Source organism: Filicampus tigris, chromosome 17 (assembly GCF_054856515.1).
Source record: "Filicampus tigris isolate MCC_2025a chromosome 17, RoL_Ftig_1.0, whole genome shotgun sequence".
Lineage (NCBI taxonomy): Eukaryota > Metazoa > Chordata > Actinopteri > Syngnathiformes > Syngnathidae > Filicampus > Filicampus tigris.
Genome location: NC_141233.1, coordinates 14,195,908 through 14,220,527, shown reverse-complemented (window position 1 = coordinate 14,220,527; position 24,620 = coordinate 14,195,908). Strand labels below are relative to the sequence as shown.

At 43.0% G+C, this 24,620-nt stretch overlaps 2 protein-coding genes across 3 annotated transcripts in view; one reads left to right on the top strand and one right to left on the bottom strand.

The window, feature by feature from the left end:
• The window catches only part of LOC147133516 (neurexin-2-like), a 150,988-nt gene that overhangs the window by 117,227 nt on the left and 9,141 nt on the right, over positions 1 to 24,620 (bottom strand). For both annotated transcript variants that reach the window (XM_086012153.1, XM_086012154.1), the window contains 4 exons: positions 21,546 to 21,788; positions 18,088 to 18,239; positions 8,591 to 8,647; positions 3,704 to 4,239 (listed from right to left, as the gene is read on the bottom strand). The gene's annotated coding sequence lies outside the window, so the exon portion shown is untranslated. The remainder of the gene's footprint in view (positions 1 to 3,703; positions 4,240 to 8,590; positions 8,648 to 18,087; positions 18,240 to 21,545; positions 21,789 to 24,620) is intronic.
• LOC147133517 (glycogen phosphorylase, muscle form) lies at positions 13,384 to 23,561 on the top strand. Its single transcript, XM_086012155.1, has 20 exons — positions 13,384 to 13,706; positions 15,806 to 15,907; positions 16,008 to 16,086; positions 16,207 to 16,310; positions 16,570 to 16,701; positions 16,805 to 16,916; positions 16,997 to 17,079; positions 18,104 to 18,247; positions 18,478 to 18,570; positions 18,696 to 18,842; positions 19,540 to 19,703; positions 19,796 to 19,910; positions 20,034 to 20,135; positions 20,440 to 20,587; positions 20,654 to 20,712; positions 21,067 to 21,208; positions 21,562 to 21,769; positions 22,617 to 22,751; positions 22,861 to 22,927; positions 23,016 to 23,561. Exons 1-20 carry the CDS (start codon positions 13,464 to 13,466, stop codon positions 23,163 to 23,165), a joined length of 2,529 nt encoding a protein of 842 aa, XP_085868281.1. The 5' UTR covers positions 13,384 to 13,463; the 3' UTR covers positions 23,166 to 23,561.

The window sequence follows — 24,620 nt, the reverse complement described above, 5'->3', positions numbered from 1 at the left end:
TCCCTGTTTGGCCGCGCAGCTGGCATGCAATTGAGTCACGCGTCAACCCTGATTAGAAGCAGCAGTGGTCCGCGGGCCCCATTCCTCTGCCAGAGCCAGGAGAGGGAAAGGCCAGGGCCACCACATCCAGTCTGCGGATGTGACCTTGATGGGCTATGATAGAGAGGAAGCGACACAATTCGCAATGCCACACAATATCTGTAACCTTCTACTCGCCGCTATGCATGCGCAAGCTACTGAGCAAAGGCACACACACCGACACACACCCACACACTATGTCAACTCTGCCCCGCGATTAATTCCAGGAGTCTCCTCCTTCATGCCATCCAATCATCCATCTCTTTGCATATTGGCTGCTGCCTTTGTGTGAGGTATCTTAATTTCAAATATGATTTCCTTTTCATGCTCAGCAGCTGCTATGCTAATTTAAAAGCGATAGTGGCTTAAAGGGAGTCCAAATACCCATCTGAACGAGGAGTAACCACGTACCGTACATTCAAATTCTATTAAAGGGAAGCACAATAGAAGTTACGGAATCCATTACACCATTTTAGTCTTTGGTCTTCATCAGCAGCACTTAAGACACCAACAACAAGGACTTGATGGCTGCATAGTAAGCAGCACTACGCAGAGCACCACCGTTCTCACGAACCTTTGTTTACGGCGTGGGGACATGGCTAAGGCAGGGCTGCCATGAGGTCGTCACTTGACTTTGTGCGAAAATCTTTATGTGTGTCACTTCAAACATATCGTTATCTAGCTCTGCTAAGCGGCGTATGGCGACAAGCACAACAATTAAATGCTCCTCTACTAGATAGCGGAAGGAAGAATAACCGTGTGTATCCACCTGTTGCTAATTCATACAACAGAATAAGTCATCAGCTACAATAAATGGCTGAAAGGTGCATCATGACTGTGGCTCTGAGAATTCCACAATATAGGCAAGTAGACACATTGCCCCCTGGTAGGTGAACCTATGACTCTATCTCTGGTATCTAGCCATCTATCTATGGTATCCAGGTCCAGAAAAAAAAAACAAAAAAACAAAAAAAACACAGGTGCTTCCACCCAACTGGCAGGTAAACGACTTCCGGGGAGCTCATTTATCTGGACGTGGATTTGACGCCTCTGTATCCATGCTATCTACCTACCGATGGTATCAATCTATCTATGGTATCAGTCTATCGATGGTATCAATCAATCTCTCTGTGGTAGCTCTCTACCGATGCCATCTATCAATCTTGGTGGCGTTCTGCTGCCCTCGTCTACATTCACACCGTTACTAATACTAATGTTACTAATGGCAAAAAATATGTCACTGACGACACAGATGTTGACAGATGCCCGGAGAGTCGGAAGACAAGAGTGTTAAAAGACTCCGCCGCAAGAGCGGAATATTTACCGAGTGGTCAGTGGAAGAATGTTGTGTGGTGTCAGATTAGAGCTGATATGGACACAAAACAAACAAACTCATGTGTTCTGAGCTGAAAATACACTGTGCATGGGGCATGACTGTTGGGAAAGCAAGTTCAACAAACAGAAAAGCCAGCTGCTCTTGTAGAGCACGCTAAATATATAACAATACTGCAAGCTCACCACTAACACTCAGCATTGCATGAGTTTGCTTCTTTTGGCACCATACCGTAGCTCTCATTTAAGGGAGCGCACTTAAAGAGGAGAGTTGCTTTTTAAACAAGTGCGTTACTGAACCCAGTAGAGAATGAGCAGTGTCGCCGACCAGAATTGCGTTGCGCAACAGAAGAGAGATGCAAAACGGATACACTGAAGACATGAGTGGGGGCTGGGCTGGGGGCTTGGGTTACCCGATGCAGGTGGACAGGAAATCCGCGCTGCCCTGTGAAAAATCCGTCTCGCTCTGGTGAGGTTCAACGTGCTGTCGTTGGACTACAATTTGCATAGCAAATATGGGAGAGGCGGGAAGGAACAGCGGGGAGCATCAAAGAATTATGCGAGGTGTTAGCAGCCTTCTGACTGATCGGGGTAACGACTTTTCATACGCACCGAGGTGCAAAGTAACGAGCCACTGTGTTACATCTGCGCATGTAACTTTTACGAAAATGTTGATATATGATTCAATTGTAGCGTCATTAATCCTAAAGTCACACACACACACACACACACAGTAGTATTCATGTTGTGTGCCTTTAAGAGGCGTGGCCTAGTAAGTGAGATAAAGAGCTCAGATTTGCCGTGCACCATGCGGTTAGTTCAGTGTGAGCAAGCTTCTCCATTCTCATTGCGAGTGTTCTCATTTTGTATGTGTCTAATTGAGAGTTTTTCGCGGTTAATAAATGAGGTGAAGTGTATCGGAGACTTTGCTGTGCTTTTTTTCTCCACATCACTCAAGAAGGGGCGTTTGGAACTCGGGCCCGTAAATTAAAATATAAAAAAAATAATATGTCGATCAAGCGATTCAAAAAACTTGGAGGTTGGGGAACTCGTAAGTCAAGGTCCCGCCTTATGATAGATAACGTTATTAGTCAAGCTATACTGTATTGTAACTATTGTACTATATTTGGTTTCTTAATAACCAGCTTTGAACATATCAACGTGCAGCCCTGTTTAGAAATATAATTTACATTATATTAACTTTTTTTTCCAGTAATTACATTTCTTTCTTCTTTCTTCTTATAAAAAGTAAATTTTGACTGTAAATCGACACATAAATTAACCAGTGATTGTGCATGCAAAGGAAAAGTCAACTACAACGACAGTGTTGCATGGAATGAAGTCGTTTTGTCAATTGTGCTGATTTCAATCCAAGAACAATCTCACATTCACTGACAGCCCACCCACGTTTGTCATCTGTTTGACAAGCGATTGTGTTTGCATCTTTTCTATAGATACAACAAGAAAATAATTGGATGTTGAAACTCCACTGCATGCACGCCTTCTTGAGTGGCCCCCACCCTGCTGAACTGACACCACATGGAGGCAGCAGCTGCTTCCTATGGAGGCGTACATGCTCAGATGCAGCTATTTCATTCTTATCCGAGACCAAGTTATTCCAATTTCACAAGGTTGGGTGGGGGTGTGTGGGCATAAGTGGTACTTTCTCCCACCTTTATCTTGGTTGCTAATCTTTTCCCCGCAGAACATGCACCCCCTCCCTCCCTCCCTCTCGCTCAATAATAAATAGGCTACCAGCGGCATCTGAGAGAGCTTGCATGCAGAACCTTCACCTCACTTTTAGGCCAAATGAAGACAAGCCATGAACATGTGCATCACACAATGGTAGGTAGCCCTTGGCTCCCGTTCACGCTGGTGGCTGAAGCCTTGATGCACATCATCCAGCTCTACCGTGCACTGCATGTCTCGCGGCATGCAATTAATACGCGACCTCAACCTTTTTGCTTGTGCTCATTTTTTGGGAGGGGGGGGGGGGAGCAGGCTCGCCACCAACAAAACACCTGCCTTAGAATTGGAACACGTCTAGCTTTCGGGTTTTTTTTTTTTTTACGAGTTCTAAAGCATGGCGACATCTCACGGAGGAAAAAAAAAGTGTCAAGAATTGGCGGAATTGGAATAGCCCGCAACAATAATAACAACTCCGTAGTGATGACATTGAAAAGACACACACAAACAAAACAAAAAAAAAAACGGCAGCATTTTTGCTGCGTTAAAGCTCTACGAGAAAGGTTCGTTTTGCGGCTTGAGTGTGGGAGGTGCGCGATGTCGTTACCTGTGCCCGAGCCGGCGATCCCACACACAAGCGAAGGGTTGCTTTTTGTATTCCGGCCGGCCAAAGACAGCAGCAAAGAAGAGAGGGGGTGTGAGGGAATCCTGCATCAAGGTGAGAAGAGAAGGGGGAGAAAAAAGAAAAAAAAAAAAAAAAAAAACAGCAGCAGGAAAAGAATTAAGCGTTCTTAATCTTCAGAGCGGTGGTCGTTCTTATCGGCTGTACGCGTGGAGGAAGGCGAGAGCAAGGGAAGCCCCGAGCCGCTCCGTGTAGACAAAGATGCTTCCTCTCCTCCGCAGCATCCTCCTCCTCCTCCTCCTCATCCTCATCGTCAGCATTGGGGGCCGCCTCTCCCCTGACACTTGATGCTAACAGTTGGCGAGGTAGCTCGGGCGGGTTGAGGGCGCGGTCAGTCGTCGTGGACCAATGGAGCTTCCCACCGCGCCAACAAGCAGCAACGTTGCCATGGAGGATTTCGATGAGCGTTCAAGCACTGGGTGTGCAGAGTGCGTGTTTAGACTCCATTAAGTTGGGGTCGTCTGATAAGAAAAAAAAAATGCATTTTATGGAAGGGAGGTCCAAATCCATGAACTGAAAACGATGTGCTGCTGAAGTACTCATGAGTAAGACCATCGAGACTATGTGGCAGTCTTTTAAAATGGTGTGGATTTTTGTTCAAATGTTTGTATTAGCTTTGGAACCGCAAGACACCCCCTCTAAAAAAAATGCTTCACTGCCTATATGGTCAAACTATACTTGTAAACATATCGCAAACAACAGTGGCAAAACAATTTGTTATGATATCAAACACACCTTACGTTAACAAATAAATGCCTTTATTTCAGAAAAAAATAGAGACTTTTTGTAACCTCCACAAACAACCCAAGCTAAACTTACCCCCCACCCCCCACCCCCCCCCCGACATACAAACATTTTAGTTTAAGGTAAAAATGTATCGCTTCAACATGCAGTACGTCCTTGACACCAATTGCGACTTTATTAACCGGGGCTTTGGCGGCATCTCGGAGTGTCATTGAGAGAGGACAAAATGCAAATAGGTGAGTTTTTTCAGCGAATACATTCAAACATGGGCAACTTAAGAGTCTTCAATGAGCCTGTAGGAACATGAGAGGAATACGGAGAACCTGGAGAAAGTCCACACGAGCCTGCGGAGAACATGCAAACTCCAGATGCCGAAATGCAAAATAAATTGTGACGTGCAAATATTTAAGAATACGACTATTGTTCAATTTATGTTAAGAAAGGATTTGGCAGGGAAAAATGCGTGTCATCACTGCTAAAGGGTAGAAAATAACAATTGGTGCCCAAACGTTCTTCCAAAATGAAAAGAAGAAACCAGTTAGCAAGAAACATCAAGTAGACTGCCGTAGTAGGCCGCATATGCGGCAGGCTGGATCGGGCCTCTGGGCTTTGAGTTTGACACCTGTGATTTAGCTTTCAAGCAACATGCATGATTTTGGAATGTGGGAGGAAGCCAGGGTACCTGGAGAAAAACCCCCGCAACCCCGGGGAGAAGACGCAAACTCCATACGCTGAGATTCCAAACCCTGAATCTCAAAAGTGAGTCAGACGTGCTAACGAGTAAGCCACTGCCCTTGGAGGATATTCATTTAACAATATTTATTATAGAGCTTGTAGTTTGCAATGGTTTAAAACAGCCCTGCAGCATACTGAGAGCTCTTTTTTTTTTTTTTTTAAATATATGGTTTACGCAAAATGATCCAATACCATTCCACAAAGCTGCAAAATCCAAGCACAATAATAAACATGTTGTTAAACGCATACCTCTCTGAAAGTGACAATCAAAACAAAGCCTTGAGCCAGTCTTTCATTTACGCGGCTTTATCTGTTGCCTATGTGTGCAGCATCCTGATTTTGCTCCCATTTTTTTTTTGGGGGGTTATCTGGATATTTTTGAGAATGAACACATTTCTTATTATAAAACAATTCAATTAGAAAAAAAAAAAAATGTCACGGCCCATAGAAGGAGAAACTTCTTTGTACGTCGTGCATGCAGTCACTATCTGCGACGTGAACTCGCGCTGCTAATCCGTTTTGTGCAGTTGCCAGCATTTTAAATTTAACTTGGCTAATCCCGTTGAAAAAGTTCAGACACATCTCTGTCAAAATCCCATCAGATCGGGTTGCGATAGAGTACGTTGTGCTCACTTGGGATTAGATGACATGCCTCTGTTTCCAGATGAAATAGTGAAAACTGATAAAAAATGGTATACAGCCTCTTAGCTATTAAGACCTTGCAGCTGTTCATCATTGATTTCACAAGTGGCATAATGCAGCTAATTTGGGGGGGCGGCGGAGGGGGGGGGGGCATGTCGCCCGGTCTCTTCGAGTGCTCTTTTCATTTTATAAAGGCATGATTTGGAATTCGGCTCATGCTTTGACTCTTAATACATTGTTTAGGGGTACCTAACGAGGTGTCCAGTGAGTTTATATGTCGATGCCACGAGCTAGGAAGGTGGCGCAAGTTAATGTGTACTTGGAAGGAAGCCACTTGAAAAGTAATTATCAAGTCTGCAACTGGAAATGCTCTGTTAAGTCCCATTCATTCCCGATTACACGTTTCCTGACTGCAGTGCATGGAGAAGATGCAGCCAGTCGTACTGCGTCAGATTTATACCCAATGGCCGATGAAAAGACAGACGCCGAGTACACACAGCCCGAAAGGAACGCGAGTCGATGAATGATTGGAAATGATGCAAGCTCAAGAACACGACGTTAGCGTCCCACAGATTGAGATATTTTTGTTGGAGAATATTTTTCACTTTAAGTGACAGCGCAGCCCCCTAAAGCCCACCGAGGTGTGCTTTTAAGGGCCCGAGCCTTCCCTGCGAGAGATAAAGTCAAAGCTATCTCGCATTTGAGGGTGACGTATGAATTATGAATGCGCTCAAATGTATTTTTCCTTTTTTTCCCCCCCACGAAAAACAATTCGGCCTGAGTGCGTAAATGGGGAGAACGCTTTTGCTGTCAGATCTGAAAATGCAGACTTAAAAAGAAAAAAAAAAATGGTGTTAATAATATAGAGGCCTTTTGTTGAGCTATGAAACTAACAATATTTTTGGAGGGGGTGTATTTTTGCATGTGCTTTGCCCAATTCTTCATTCCCATTTATAAATTCCAAGAAAATAGGGAAAATGATCACAAACTCCCAAGCTTCAAAACAGATTATACCGTTTTATAAGACTTTTTTTTTTTTTTTTTTTTTTTTTGCTAGATTAGAATCATCACAAACGCATGGCAGGTTGAAAAGTTCAAAAGCATTAAGCACACAGATGACAACCCATGTTTATGTGGATATATTTCACTGGTACTTACGGCTTAGCAAATGTTACATTTAATGTCGGGTTTTTATCATTTGCGGCGCGAAAGCTACGCGTTTTCGGTCGTCCATCACTCTGATATGCTCATAGTGGCCAAGCGAACGCATTAGTATCAGTCTAATGGTCAAGATGTGACAGCTACCGTTAAAACTTTTGAGATTCTGGTTTCCGAGCCGATGAGTACGACTTTAACATCAGCTTCAACCTTTTGGATGTCGCACACATCAGCGAACCCTGCAAACAACGCAAAATGCACAACGCCTTTGTCAAAGTGGTAATGAGCACGAGCAGCATTTCAAATCAAGGCCGCACCTTGCCCAACATTGCGTCCTTTCTCGACATCAGATATATTTTAAATGAAACTGGCCGGGCAGAACTATCACCCCACTGAACCCTCAGCAAAAAGTACTGATAATGCAAGACTGTGTTTTACTTCCATGCACATAATTATGATTGCGCTCAGTCAATCAGCAGTTATCCTGTTTTGCCTCCCTTTGGGATGTGATCTTTCTCAGCCGCATAAAAGCCAGAATGTTACATGCCCTCTCTACCTCTTAGTGTTGGGGCGGTAAAGAAAAAAAAAAAAAAGAAGCTGCGGCTGCATGAGCTTCCTAAATTCATGATTTAGTTGAACTAGTAGTCACTATGCCCACTAGTTGGCTTCCTACGCAAGCTGCCTGTACTCAAGTAAACAAGAATACAGCAATGTTTATCTACTGAGAATGACCGATTTTCGGTTGTTTTCCGGTGTCTATTGTTTATGGTGTTTTGTGTTCATTTATTGCTAAATAAATAATATTGTATTATATATATGATATATATATATATATATGTATTTACACACACATTAGTGCTGTCAAGCGATTACAATTTTTATATGAATTAATTGCAAAATATTCCATCGTTGATCACGATTAATCGTGTTTTTCAACTACTACCCATCTATAACCTATCCATCCATCAGGGCTATGTTAAATCGGTGCATGCCAATCTTGCATTACCATTGTTCTTAAGGGAATTACTGTTAGAACATACTCTTGGAATAAAGATGGCAGTGGGGAAAAAAAAAAACCTGGATGTGGGATTCATTTAAACGATTGTCCTTAAAAGCGCAAGCGTCAGACACACACTGTAAAGTTCCACCAAAGCCGAGCTAGCTGAGCACTCCATGTTCATTTACATTCAAACAAAAACTGCGCAGCATCGAGTTGAAACGGCAGAAAACCGGGCTTGTTACTTCATGTCCACTGGCAGTCACTTCCAAGCCTTACAAACAAACATCCTGCGGCCAAAAAACACACACATAGACTACAGCCAGGAGAATGTGAACATAATGAGCATAACGACCGAAGGGAACGGTAGACACCAACGTTAAACAAAGCGTTGTCCACAGAGTGAATGTTTCCCGACAGAGAGCACGGACAAATTGTTTTGTGGTGGATTCATAATTCTGATTCAAAAGTGTCCGGACTGTGACCCGATTTGATGAACTTGTCGTGACAGCGAAGCCCACAGTTGGCGTATTTACCTGCAGCGGGGGGTTGCACATGTCCACTTGTTGTCCTTGTGTCCTTGGTGCAGGAAACTGCAGATTTACCACCAGGTGACAGTGTTTCTTTAGTGCTGATCACAGAGCGGCCAACGCAATTAAATCAGTTGACATGACTTCACCACTGGAATTTAACAACATTCTTGGTCACAAAGTTCTGCTCGGAAAATAACAGGAATGAGATGATTAGTATTCCTCGCCCACGTTGTCACTTTAACCCTACGCAGCAGCGGGACTGCAATGCAATTGCGTGACATTTATTTATATATTTATAAGGGGAAAAAAAAAAGGTTATCTAGTCATTTTCTAATGTAAAACAACAAGTTTTACGTTTAGAAAGGATTGCATATGAAGCCTGGAGGTTTTGTGCTATTTGGAACTGTTCATAATTCTCTCCCCCTTGTCGAAGGCCCCAAGTCCAGCTGAAGAAAAAAAAACACCAAAGCGTGATGCTGACACCAACACGATTCCCTGTAGGTGTGATGCTCTTTCGCTGATGAGCAGTGTCGTTTGGACCAAACCTGCCATAAAGTTCAACGTTGGTTTCACGGGACTGAAACAAAATCCCCAAAACGCGAGTGGAAAAATCTGTTACGGTCGTAACGAAACCAAGTTGGAACTTCTTGGCCATGATGGCAATATTTGTCCCAAACACAGCACTGCTCATCACCAAAATAACAAAATACAGTACATACAGTTAAGCATTGCGGTGGCAGCATCGTGTGGAGGGAATTATGAACAGTTCGAAACGGCACGAAAGGTTCAGGCTCAGTTTGGATTAGCAATCGGCATGTGCACAAAACCATCGGACTTTGGCGAGGAATCAAAAACACATTTCTGAAAAAGCCTACTAGAACAGCAGAATTTTATTTTGGGATTGACCAGTGGCACTTTAAATGATGGCAGGATTGTGCTGACTCTCATTTAGCCATTTGAGTTCACAGCTGCATCCCAGTGATAAGCGTGTGCGCACACAAGCAACCGCATCATTTCAGTTGTTTATTTTCACTTCTGCATCTCAAGCCTTTTTGATGGTGGAAGACGTTCTGAAATGATTTAGCTTGGGATAATTTTTTTTTGTTTTTTTAGTTTGCAAAACAGCAAAGTGCCCCTAAAAAAGATTCAGAGATATTAAAAACGATTCGGAAAAAGATGGTAACAAGAAGTGAAGTAAACATTTGCGACGTAAGCTGCCTACGCCGCTGCAGATATAACATATTATTAAGCCAGACAGCTTTCAGATACTTTTATGATATGTGGGTGCAGAGAGCTTTTCATGGAATCCGGTTGAGAAAAGGTGTTGATTCATTTCGCAGTGTGGGGTTGGATTGAACTGTACCGGGCTGTAATGATTCAATTTCCCTAATATTTTGACCTGTTTACATGAGGCCATAATGTTTCACAGAACATTAGTGTTGCCTCTCAGTATAACGCAATTCAGTTTTAAGGCCTGCAAGGGAAAGAGAGTGTCAAGGTATTTCTTTTGTAGTTAAGGTCAGTAATGCGTTCATTTTCCGATGAATTTGTCCCGAGAAATAAAAAAATAAAAAATAAATAAAAAAGGAGGGCAAACATCAGAAAATTTTTCATTAATAAAAGGTCATGCATCTCATGTGAGCAATTGTATATCGGTCACGTTCACCCAAAGTCCTAAAAGTGGAAGTCAACCCAAAGATATTGTTTGTAAGAATATGTTCTATGCAAGCCCACTAGTTTAAAAAGTGCATTCTGATAAATATTGCGTTTGTGGAAGAAGTGTTAATCCACTCGTTTTTAGCCATCTCCGGGGGCGGCCATTTTGTCTTCTGTCGACTGAAAATGACATCACAACTGCTCACGATGACCGATCACGGCTCAAATTCAGAAAACGGGTCAGACAAAATGGCCGCCCCCAGAGATGGCTAAAAACGAGTGCATTTTGCTGCTTAACTTATATCCCACAAACGCAAAATGAATCAGAACGCCGTGTTTCAACTAGTGGGCCTGCTGGGAACATATTCTTGAAAAAAAAAATACGTTTGGGTTGACTTCCGCTTTAATCACCAAAGCATAAATGGTATTTAGCTTACTACATTTTTTTTTTTTTTTTTCCGAGCAAAAAAAAAAAAAATTGACACCGCGGTTATTGTAAAGCACTGGAGACTATCAGTGGCTCGGTTGAGCAAATAACTGTGATTAATGCTTGTTAATCAGAACCTTTATTAACAACTGAGGCCGCCACTTTCGTAATGAACAAAGTCAAAGCTCCACAGGCAGATGAACGCCTCCATGGATATTATTGCTGCCGTTCTCATTCAAATGGGTCAATTTTGCCAACGTGCGGAGCAAGAGGTTCTGCTTTATAAATATAAACGATGTGCCTATCAGGCCGGAAACAAGAGTGTGGTCTATAAATGCTTGACGCACTATTTGACAGAACAGCCAGTAGACATGTAGGAACATAATTTGCTCATCATAATGGACAAATCAGGGACACGCCAGCTTCAATCTCTGTCATCTGTTATGTGACGGTTCCTCCGTTTCAGGGGTCATCGGGTATGCAGGGACGTTAATGTAACAGCGTGGAGGGGATTATTAAAGCACGTCAAATGTTGTATCTTGACAGCCGTCGCCATTAGAAAACATTTTATGATTCGATTCACAAGAGTTGTTCTTTTGTGCTGCGGCGCTTGGCAATAGCATCCCTCTTTGTCACTCTCAAGTCTTGTCCGGTGTGAAGAGGCTGGGAAAGACGTGTTAATTTTCCCCCCTGTACTTTTACTGTCAACTCGTATTGAACGCGCGCTGAAATCCATTCCATGTTGACACTAAAATAACAAGCCAAACCAAATTCCAAAAGCCGCCTCGCGGCTCGCCGGCAGCGGCGTCTTCCGACCAGGGGCGGAGCCATGGGTTGGCCTGGGTGTGCACAGGCCCTCCCAGATTGTCACACTGCCCACCCAGTGAGATTCGTGAAATATATACTTTTACATTTTTTGTAAATTATTATTAATCTCCTAAGGCCCAAGCTGTTTTTTTTTTACATGCATTTTTTTTTTAAATTTCTTTTTGCTATTTGGGCTTATTGGAACCTAATTAGAAGAAAAACTAAGCATCATCTTTTAGTTTTTTGTATTGTATTGTACTGTATTTTTGTATACTGTATTTTGACTGTAGTATGTAATACTTTTGTGAGACCACAAGATGGCAGTGTAAGTGCCCACATATGTGTGCAAAACACCCACAGTTCCACAGTGCACACGCTTGTGGACACAAGAGCTAGAAAGTGCAGTCCACCTATGTGGCCACTAGGCCTGAGGAAGTTAAATTATTTTTAAATTTGTGTTTCCTTGTGTGTGTGTGTGTTTATTTTTTTATTTTATTGAATATTAAGAATGGCATAATTGTGGTTGTCTAAGGAAGATCTGAACTTCATATTATTCACTTTGTCATATTATTTGAATGTACGATGTGTCGGGACAGGAGGATTGTGCTCAGTGAGAGAAACATTCAGGCCCACCCCGATTTTTCCAGGCGCACCCATTCGCCACGTTCTGGCTCCGCCCCTGCTTCCGCACGCAATACGCGGGTGTTGTCTGCTGGCTCGGGCTGACATTAACGAGATATGCCTTTCAAATATCATGGCCTTTGGGACTGGGTCACAGTTGCTATTTATAGAAGGTCACGACTTTACGAATGTTTGGCTTGCGAGTGCAATAACTCAAAATAGAGCGGGCTTGAGTCGCCGGGCTGCCGACGATTTGGAGTCTGATATGGCTGCGGGCCGTTGGGTGAATGTGATCTATACACAGAGCCTGAATCACGTGCTGCTGAGACGCTAGCAAGACAATGTAAAGCACGGTCAGCCTGCGATGTTTGCCTGCAATGCAGATGGCTCCAACAGCATCCAGCAATTTGTAAATATAGCATCACCTACCGATGTGATAATTGGCGGGCTTTTGCTGTGTTTTGCTTCGGCAACAAATATGTTGGTTGGGATTTAATATACCATCTGCTAACTTGGACAGTCCTGCCAATGATGAGAGGCAAAATGAGTTAGCCGCTATAGCTGCCAGACATCCTCATCACCAGCGTTTCTCCCCGCTGGAACACCTTTGAAAAGTTTAGCCGAGCTCGGGAGGAAACAACGCGGCTAATGACGAGCGGAACGGCAACTAAATGATATTCAGGTGTCATTATTTCCTGTCCCAGTCATTGAAGGGTGAGCGCTACAGCAAAAAACATTTTTTTTATTAAAAAACTTTTCTTCTTTTTTTTTTTTCATCATAGACGCAGTAAACAAAAAGGAACAGTTTTTTTTTTTAGCTTCCTTGTAACTCAACCCTGAATTATGTTGCATCTAATTTTATGCCTTTTTTAATCGCATGCCTTGAAGGTTTTATGACCACTTATCTCGCACCTTGTGCAATATTTATGTTTATGCACTGGCGTATGTAAGAATTTGTGTCAGAGCATTTTTTATTTTTTTTTTTCCCCCCCTCGTTTCGCGTTTATCAGCACTTGTTCCTTTTGGAGCTTTGAGGCTCCTGACTATGTGAAAAAGCATTGCAGTCATTGTGATGACTGAGGATAGATTTGATGAGTTCTGATTCATAATATGATAATGTCAACATCCTTGGGAATGACTGTTAGCGAGGCCTATGATTGATGGAAGTTACTCAGCATACGCTCCACCCTTCACCAAATCTACAAACTAGCTCCTCCCTTTCTGTAATATTTATAGTCTCGCCTTTAAAAAGCTGAACCCGACCCCGCATTGTGCTGCCTCTCTATCTGTGTGCCTGGGCCTGGTGGCGCTTGCTTGACGCGAAACGTTCTCCCAGAGGTCTCAGCTAGCAAACCCTGAGCCGCCATGTCCAAACCGTTGTCCGACCATGACAGGAGGAAGCAGATCTCTGTGCGAGGCCTGGCCGGCGTTGATAATGTCACCGAGCTGAAGCAGAACTTCAACAGGCACCTCCACTTCACGCTGGCCAAAGACAGAAATGTGGCGACGAGAAGGGATTACTACTTTGCGCTTGCCCACACCGTGCGGGACCACTTGATCGGCAGGTGGATCCGAACCCAGCAGCACTACTATGAGAAAGATCCCAAAGTAAGTTGAAGTCATGACAGGGGCAGATCATTGAGATTGAAAGTCATGTGACCTGCCTTGAGTGCGCACATTTGGTAGTGGCTAAAAAAATATATAAATATATATATAATTTTTGTATTTTTTTTTTTTCCTCCCCATTATTTAAGCGTAAACCCCGCTGTTAAATAACAGCCCCGTTTCATGGCAGACGAGCAAAGGTTTTCTCATTCCTCAGCCGTATAGGAGCAGCCTGGGTACAATCTAATGCCAGGGCATGACATTTAAACTTCACAAGGGCTTCTCAGCAGTCTGCTGCTAAGCTTCCATTCTTATGGTGCGCTGAAACATTAAACCTCTCCGTGACCTTCTGCTCCTATTCCGCCTCGCCATAAAGCACGCAGCCTCTGCTTGTCTCACATGAGCACATGCCTCCAAGGGCACTGGATTTCATATCGACGCCCCCGTACAGGTGCGTGGCACGCACCTATAGAGAGATCCTGCACTTACAACAGTGGCGCTGTCACATACATAATTGGAAATTGCAGTTTGGGCGGCCAAAGTGAAAGCAATATCAATTATATTTACACTCTGGGAAAAAAAAAAAAAAAAAAATGTTCTTTGCTATTTAATGTATCACTCTGCAGAATAAAGGGTTTCTTTACCCTTTTGTTACATCCGAGAGAGTCATTGTTCTGTCACTTAAGTGCCTTTTGTGTTCACCCAAGCAGGGTGACATTTACTTGAGGAGTGGAATACATTTTTAGAACAGGTTTAATCCAGTGTCGGTAGGATGCAACCTCACACTGAACCACCCCCGACCCTCCCGACTGTATCGACCTTGTTCGCCGCTGCAGACGGAAAGGTCAGAGGTGAATTCCTTGAAAAGGAACCTTGAACGGAGCTGTGAGCTGGCGAACCGCAAAGCGACTGTGACAGCCATTTGATTTATTGATGATATTTATAAGTATCCGTTAAAAAGGTAACTAGGACGATCAGACTAACGAGAACTGAAGAAATAGACAAAATCAAAGTCGGTTAAGATGTGTAACAAATCCTGACGGAACTCTGGCTGCTGTCACGAGCATTTCATTGTACTATACGCAACTACCGTAGGTGAACCACTTCTCCTCTCACTCCAGAGTTGAAGTCCACAAGGAAAAGAATATCACTCTCAGCCTGACCTTTACAATGACCTCCACAGCAGCTATTTTTGCCCAACCAAAATGTTGCCGTTATGTAATACAGAATGTAATTTGTCCCCTAGTCCCTTCCCTTCTACCCGCTGCTTTTGCTCTTCAGTCTGATTCCGCCTACTTAATTTCATAGAAGGAAAAAAAAATACAAACACCTAAATGGCAAAGGCTAAGTACTAAACAGGCCCAGGTGGAAGCTTACTCATGCATGCAATGTGATCGCGATGAGTATTTTAGGGGGATACTGTACGTCAAATATGAGAGTAGATTGTATTTTGGGTTTCTGTGATTTACAGTATTCGCAGTCATCTATTTGTAGGTTTTTTTTTCTCTGTGTTATTTGCACAAGCCTTTGCCGATTTGCGGTATTTTTTGATGATCTCCTGCTTATTAATTTTTTTTAAGCTATTATGTTATATTATATTATCCAATTTGCGGTCAGGCACTGTCCCTATGCCCTGCAAAAAGCGGGGGTCCGCTATATACCATTGATTCGCCAAATGGCGCCCTCTAGTGGTATGCGAAAGAATCACTGGTCAAGTACAGTGTAATTGCATCAATCTTTTTAATACATTTAATATTGAAGAACTGTAAATGAAATGTAATAATTTATATTTAACTAGCGTGCAATACGTTTTAATTACATTATTATTCAAGAACAGTTTTTTTTTTTTATTTTACTAACCAGCGTTAATGTTCAGACTGTGCATAATGTTACAGTGGCTAACAATTCTATTAAATGTACTTTTTACTTCTGTCATGTTATTAATGAACATTTTGGCCGACTACACTACCTCATAAGAATTAAATATTGGCCATAATCGTGGTACTTGGAAAGCTAAGTATTCTTTAGGTGGTACTTAGTGTAAAACGTTTTACAACCGGTGATATATACAGATTATTTAGCTTTTTTTTACTTTTTTTTAGCGTCTGTACTACATTTCGCTGGAGTTCTACATGGGCCGCACCCTCCAGAACACCATGGTGAACCTCGCACTGGAAAATGCCTGCGATGAAGCCACATACCAGGTGAGTGGACGAGGCTTCCTGTTTTTAAACCAACTCCGACATTTTGAATTGGTTTCTTAATATTCAGTGTGTGTGTGTGCGCGCGCTCTGGAATCTTTAGTTGGGTCTGGACATGGAGGAACTGGAGGATATGGAGGAAGACGCCGGTTTGGGAAATGGTGGACTTGGCCGACTTGCCGGTGTGCTTTTTACTCATTTGAATTATTCAAATGATTATTACAGCCATTCACATGCTTGAATTTACACAGCATTTTGAAGAATGGATCATGTTCTTCCTCAACGTTTGTGTTGGCTTGCAGCCTGTTTCCTGGACTCCATGGCGTCCCTTGGCCTGGCTGCCTACGGTTACGGTATCCGCTATGAATTTGGAATCTTCAATCAGAAAATAATGAACGGCTGGCAGGTTAGTCGTAACATTGGCAATGTCCCTCTTTTCTTTGCAAAAAAAAAAACAACAAAAAAAAAAAACATGCACGGTATATTCTTGGGTCTGATTTTAGGACAGATGTGGGTTTAGGCAACCTAATGGCATAAAGTGAATAATATCTATAATTATGTGTTATCATTATCTTGTCTTGATTGTCCTTGTCATTTTCTGGGTCTGACTCAGCTTATATGTACTCACCTAATGAGTGTTTTTCACTCGCAATGTCATTATCAAGGTTGAAGAGGCTGATGATTGGCTGCGCTATGGCAACGCCTGGGAGAAGGCACGTCCTGAGTACATGCGCCCTGTGCACTTCTACGGCAGGACCGAGCATCACCCCGACGGTGTCAAATGGGTTGACACTCAGGTGAAGAAAAAAAAAAAAAAAAAGAAAAAAGATATTTATAGAGCTATCAGGAATCAAATCTAAGAATCTGAAAGGTCTCTCTCCTCCTGTGATGTGTTGGCAGGTAGTTTTGGCTCTGCCATATGACACCCCGGTCCCTGGCTACAGAAACAACGTAGTTAACACCATGAGGCTGTGGTCTGCGAAGGCGCCCTGCGAATTTAACCTTAAAGACTGTATGTGTCTTGCTGCACCATAAAAATGAACTTGAAAAGTTTTGTAAATTCGCTTTTGTTTTTTTTTTTTTATTTTGAAGTCAATGTTGGTGGCTACATTCAGGCTGTATTGGACCGTAACCTGGCTGAGAACATCTCCCGTGTGCTGTATCCTAATGACAACGTAAGAAAGGAGGACTAATTACTACTACTACTACTTCTTTTTTTTTTTTTTTTTAAATCTGCAAAACTATACAGCCGACATGCGACATCGCTCCTATTCAGGTAGGCCGATATATCTGAATCTGAAAAGATGAATTTCCATAATCTGGACCTCAAGGGCCTCAGGGTCTTCATCTTCAGCGGCCTTTTAAATCTGACATAAGACCTGACCACCATGCGTCGCCTCCCGACAGGCTCCAGATGGAGGACTTACTTGATAACCCCAAAGCTTTAGTTATAAACCGTGTCAGGCTAATTTATGTCTGAGCGGGTGAGGGCAGAAATTGGTTGACCCAATATTTAGGCAGCGTTTGATTTTAATGTTAGCCAGCACGCACTGCTGTTGGCTGATGTGGTCTATTTCCATCTACAAGAATGGAGTGATGAAACTGAGTGAGTCCATTGTGATTCATTCATCTTGAATGCGGACACAAATCTAATTTCTTTGCAAAATGCTCGCCATGCAGTCATTTATCTACAAGTTTTATGTTTAAGTTCACACCCCAAAAATTTTTTTTCTACCTGGTTACACACAAGTGTACTGCAATACAATAATATGTTCCATGCACCTGCACTAGTCTAAACACAACATTATGATTAATATTGCATTTACGGAATTAGCCATTGGTTATAATCTAGCATATTTACGGGGAAACTGTTTAGTTAATATGCACTGTCCCTGTATACCTTTTGAAAAAATAAATACAAATACAAATGGAATTTGAGTTAAGCAGCAACGTTTTTAGCTATCTCAGGGGGCGCGGCCATTTTGTCACGTGCTGTCGACTGAAAATGACATCACAACTGCTCAGGGCTCGGATAACAACCAACCACGGCTCACCTGTTTTCTGAAATCGCACATTTGCACAATGCAGGCAGATGTACAATAATACAAAGCCATAAGTGAGTTACTAGATCCTTTTTTTTTTTTTTTTAATGATGTGTCTCAGTTTAATGGACAAAAACTTACGTGTCTGTTTTCCCAGTTCTTTGAGGGCAAGGAGCTGCGTCTGAAGCAGGAATACTTTGTGGTGTCTGCCACCCTGCAAGACATCATTCGCCGTTTCAAGGTCTCCAAGTTTGGCTCCAGGGAGATTGCTCGCACAGATTTCAGCAAACTGCCTGACAAGGTGAAGGGAGGGAAAAAAAAAAAAAATAGTTTCTGTCAAATTGAAACACTCCACTCCAATGTCTCTGTGCTTTACTTAAAATTGCCTCTGTCAGTGTGTTTAATGCATTGTACCAGGCTTATTATCGTATCAGAATAATGGAATGGCACTGAGCACTCCATGAGTGTTTTTTTTTTTTTTTTTTTTTTTGGAACTGGCTAATGGCATTTAACAACATTTTGTTTATTCAGGTTGCCATCCAGTTGAACGACACTCACCCGGCTATGGCTATTCCTGAGCTGATGAGGGTTCTGGTTGATGAAGAGAAACTTCCATGGAATAAGGTCACCTGAGCTATTTGGTTAAATACCTATACTTAAAAAAAAAAAAAAAAAAAAAAATACCTCCAGGATCAACTAATGTAGTTCCTCTAAACTTCGAAATAAGTCAAATATTTCCTTCTGCATAGGCCTGGGATGTGTGTGTGCGTACTTGTGCCTACACCAATCACACAGTCCTCCCTGAGGCTCTGGAGCGATGGCCAGTGGACCTATTTGCCCATCTGTTGCCCCGCCACTTGGAAATTGTCTACGAGATCAATCGTCGCCACCTGGAGGTTAGTACCGCGTACTGCAACTTGCTCTCATTCGTCCTGCTCTGCACATTGTTCGATCCGTTTCTACCATAAACTACAAGGGGAATTTGTTCAATTCACAAGAAAATTATGCAGGCCCGGGGATCTACGTTTTCCGGAATTACAATGCAAACTTAAGAATCGTTTGTTTCACGTGGCTCGATTCCCCCAGTCCAGCCCTTTGGGGGACCAACAACAGGTCCTGGGTTTCAACACTCCGGTGAATGAACAGAATGCGACTGATTCCTTCAACCCCCCCCCCCCCCCGGAGCCAGCAAACTAAACAGTGTGCCCATTTTCCATCAGCCACAAATATTCCAAAGATCATGGCTTTGAGGCCATTTTTTTTCAGACACACAATTTGAGGTGGAAATAACAAGGTTTGAGACCTGCCTCGGTCCCCAGCGCACATCCGTCCTCTATGTCAGTCCGGTTTCACTGCCGAGCTGCAGACAGTCGCTTGGGGACCTATGTGCCAAACCCTGAATTAAAGGTGAAAAGTGAAATGAAATGTGCTCGCATTCATCTGTGCGACTTTCACAGCGTTTGCGAGTCAAGTTGGAGCACGGCAGGAGATGCGGTTGTTTACCGAAGAGTGAAAAAAAAAAAAAAAAAAGATGGCTGAAAGCATAAGAATGTTATTGTGTTCATTTGCGTCGAATGTCCTTTTATCCGGCAGAACGTTGCCGCAAGGTTCCCTGGTGATCACGATCGCCTGAGCCGCATGTCCCTCATTGAAGAGGGGGGACAAAAGAGGATCAACATGGCCCACTTGTGCATCGTTGGGTCACACGCGGTCAACGGCGTGGCCCAGATCCACTCAGACATCCTCAAAGCGACTGTGTACGTTTCGCCGCGGCCGCCGCAGCGAGCCATTATTATTTTTTTTTTTTTTATCATTTGCCCGTCCTGATTTATGTCTGCCCCCCCCGCAGCTTCAAGGACTTCTATGAAATGGAGCCAGAGAAGTTCCAGAACAAGACGAACGGCATCACCCCTCGCCGCTGGCTGGTGATGTGCAACCCTGGCCTGGCTGAGGTCATCGCCGAGGTTAGCGGCGTTTTCAAAAAAAAATAAAAAAATAAATAAAAAAAAAAACGCACATCCCGGCGTGCTTGCGGGTGTAAAAGGCGCAGCGCGTAAACGCTTATTTTCCACCCGTGTCTAATCAAGAGAATCGGAGAAGACTTCATCCGTGACCTGGACCAGCTGCAGCGCCTGCGCAAGTTTGTGAACGACGAAGCTTTCATCCGTGACGTTGCCAAAGTGAAGCAGGTGAAGTCAAGTTCATCTTTTTGATCGTTGAGTCTGCACCGCCGTTTGTTCCTCTGGGCTCAATACGCAAACCTCTATTGTGTGATTTTTACAGTCGCCGTATCAGTAGGGGTGCCTGTCATTAAGAGGATTGAGCTTTTCTTGACACTCGTGTTTACAGAATTGTTGTGCTCAGTTTCTCAATATTACGATCTCGGGGAAAGGAAACGCAACAGCTATCACAATCAAGATCAACAACAACAACAACAACAACATCATCTGCGAGTATCCGACTAAAGCTAAAGTCCATCTTGTTATTTTCCAGGAAAACAAACTCAAGTTTTCCGTGCACTTGGAGGAGCACTATAAGGTTAAGATCAATCCCAACTCCATGTTTGACGTTCAAGTCAAGAGAATCCACGAATACAAGAGGCAGCTGCTCAACTGTCTGCACATCATCACCTATTACAACCGTAAGCAACCATTTCATTCGCATTAATGAACCCCGGGGTGCTTAAATCTCCTCATATTTCTGCCAGGAATCAAGAGAGAGCCCAACAAGCAGTGGACACCGAGAACCATTATGATTGGAGGAAAGGTATGTGCCTTGAGGCGGACCAAATTGAATCAAAAACCGTTGTGGAAAATTTGTGGCGTTTGCGGTCACTTGCACAAAATGGAGGCCGAATCTATATTGGATTGTTATTGATATTGTTGGTTTTTCCCATTGCTCACGAAGGAATCTTAGCCGAAAATGCCCACCTAAGAATCTCACTTCAAAATGGCCACATTGATAACATTTTAAGAAGGCCGCGTCCAAAAATCAGGTCGAAGAGGTCAACAAGCGTCCCAGGAACGAAAGGGATCCGGTTGGACTTTGAAGGCCCATTGTCAGCGGGGGACTCGTTTGCAGCTGCTAAACACAGCTAGCGTGACATGTCATTTGTCGCAGGCTGCTCCTGGCTACCACACTGCCAAGATGATTATTCGTCTGATCACAGCTATCGGCGAAGTGGTCAACAGCGATCCTGTGGTGGGAGACCGGCTCAAAGTCATCTTTTTGGAGAACTACAGAGTCACTCTCGCCGAGAAAGGTATCTCACGTCTCCTTTGCTCTCATTTGCTTTCCTTGCACATCTTGTTCTTGCACATGGTCACGGGCAGGGGATAACAACAAAAAAAAAAAATAAAAAATGGTATATGGTTAGCGGGACAAAACCAGCTGGCTTAGGTTCAATGTGGCCCGCAGGAGGAATTTGAAATTGTAAAAATAACATAAAACATTGCGGTGGCAGGGGTCTGTCTGACTTGAATTATCGTAAGAATGTACTCGTATTTATTTGCAATCAAAACAAAGAGAAAACGCCAACTTATCGTCATTTGTGCGAGGATTTTACTCCGGATTTTGCTCTCCAGTCATTGAGCGCTTACCTCTGTGGCCTTTCAGCCATCCCGGCCGCTGACCTCTCCGAGCAGATCTCCACAGCGGGCACCGAGGCTTCCGGCACTGGCAACATGAAGTTCATGCTGAACGGCGCTCTGACCATCGGAACCATGGATGGGGCCAATGTGGAGATGGCTGAGGAGGCGGGCGAGGGCAATCTCTTCATCTTTGGCATGAGGGTGGATGACGTCGATGAAATGGACAGGAAAGGGTAAGGCCTCAGCTCCCATCTGGACAAATCAGAAAATAACATCCATGCATGATCTAATGAAATTAAATATAGGCTCTACTGACTGTTGGCTAAGATTTTCAAGAAATATTGTTGCTTCAGCTCTTGTATTGAATTTTGTAATATGGCCCCCCGTAAGCGCACACTTTAGTTCATGACAAAAGAACATTTTGTTGCTGTACAATACATATCTTTTTGCTTGGACTAAACAAACTAATTTCCCAGCTAGAGATAGACCGATACCGATTATTAGTAGTCAAGGCGGCCGATAGCCGATATTTGGAGCCGATATTCATTTTTCGTGAAAAAGCAAATATTGGCATTCAAATCTTAAAAAAATAAAATAAAAAATTCTTAATGTTGTTGAAACGTCTTTAAGCAGATGATTATTTAACAATTTTTCAGATTTGCGTAATGTAGATTTTTTCGGGGGGTATTATAATGATTACTTTCAATTTTTGACAATATACACCTTTGTTACCAAATTCAAACAAAAAGTTCAGGGAACACCCAGCATATCTTAAAAAGTGAAATGAAAACACTTTAAAAAAAATTGCTATACATAGTTTTTGACAATAAATGAAGTTCTCCCAAATTAAAAAAAAAAATGACAGAAAATTAAACTTTCACATATCTTTCTTTTGATTCCAACACAGATTTAAATTGATTTATCATCGGCCATCAGATGTTTTAAAAAGGCCGATATTTGTCAAAACGCACAATATCGGCGCCGATAATCGGTCTCCCGGCGCATCGGTGAAAATGGACGAAAATACGCTCCACATTGTGTTACATCGAGGTCTTATTTTTCCTGCGACTCTGCCTGTAGATACCACGCTCACGAGTACTACAATCGCATACCTGAGCTGAAACAAGCCATCGACCAGATTGCCGGAGGCTTCTTCAGCCCAAAGCAGCCTGACTTGTTCAAAGAAATCGTCAACATGCTGATGCATCATGACAGGTAAAGGCAACTCATTACAAACAACAACACCTTTGGAAGAATTACCACAGAGACTCATCACGTACCTGCTGATTTTTCATCAGAATTCATTGTATAATTTTCTGCACAGATTTAAGGTCTTCGCCGATTACGAAGACTATATTAAATGCCAGGAGAAAGTCAATGCGCTTTATAAGGTCCGTAAAAGGCAATATGCCACGATTGGGATTAAAGTGACAATTCAAATCTTATTCATCACCGCTCGTATTATTATCCTCAACGCAGAACCCCAAGGAATGGACCAAGAAGGTGATCTACAACATTGCCGGATGTGGCAAGTTCTCCAGTGACCGCACCATCGCCCAGTACGCCCGTGAGATCTGGGGGATGGAACCTACACTGGAGAAACTCCCCAACCCCGATAATCTCCACTAAAACTGTCCACATGACGGCATCATCAACATGATCGGAAACATGAACTTGTCCTAACTCCCAAGATAGAGCCCAAGTCCATCCGAAAAGCTCCAGCCGCACAGTTTCAAATTCAATTCGACTTGCATCGACTCGCAGCTCACACGAACAAAACCCATAGAACACACTTTTCATGTCATTTGCATATATACACAAAAGCACAGCTTGCAGCCATGTTCAAGGGGTGCAGAGATTGTAATTTAGCTGCTGTGAAGTTGATCAAGGAGCTCTGTGGCGGGCTCGTTGAACTGACAGGTGATTTTTTTTTCTTCCTTTTTTATTTGAATGCAAAAAAAATCCCAACGGCGCTCACACCCAAACTCATTCTGAATAAAATATGTCAAAAATACCAGAACAGAAGTGACTACTTTGGAGTTATTTCCATTTAACTGTTGCCCTTCAATGCAACAATGTTTTGCATAGCAATACTGATGGCCCAAGAGGAAATGGGCAACCTTATAACGGCTGATATTTACCATCAGGTTGGGGTGGGTGGCGGGGGGGGGGGGGGGGGGTCATGATGTCGGACCTGAGAATGTCGACCGGCATTTCACAGTAAGCGATCTGCTATGAAACAGGAATTTCCGACATGGAATTACAATCCAGAACATATGTGCATTCGTTTACATTTTAATCAGCCTTGCTGACAGTTGCTATCTTCTGAGCTGTGTTTTTCAGGTGACGCAATCTGCCAAAACGAGATCTATTCTCGGTGCCGATGAACGCACACGTGTTTTTGTTTGCCAAATGTCCTACATTAGGCTGATCAGTCTGGAGTGTTTTTTTTTTTTTTTTGGGGGGGGGGGGGGTTGCGCTTGTCTGTAGTAGAATGTGATGGAAAGGGTCATTATTTAGACTTTTTCAAAAATGTTGAATTGGTATCAAATAATTACAATTGAAAGAAAAATCTTAATCACTAACGTAACCTAAACCCCCCCTTTTCTTTAAAGGGCTACATCAGATTGCACAAGGTGCTTTAGATTGCTGCAGCCAAGGTAAATGTCAGTTGTTATGAATCAGCACATGAACTTAAATGGGGGTATTAAAAAAACAAAAAACAAAAAAAAACATTAAAGTGGCAGGAGGTGGAACAGTGTGAGAGAGATTAGCACATCTGGCTGACCGGTGAGGTTCTGGGTTTGAATTCCGGCTATGGCTTTCCTTTATGGTGTTCATTCCAGATTGCAAAAACATACTTGAAGGACTCTAAATTGTCCTTCGGTGTGAACGCGGATGTAACTGATTGCTTGTTTCTATGTGCCCTGTGATTGGCTGGCAGGGTGTAATCAAAGTCAGACTTATAGGAGGCTGACTGTTAGGAAATCCTGGCTGATAGAAGTCCTATAACCTCCATACTTATCATTCTTTTCAGCCATTTCCGAGATGCACTTCTTGGAATGGTTTGTGGAAAAAAAAAAA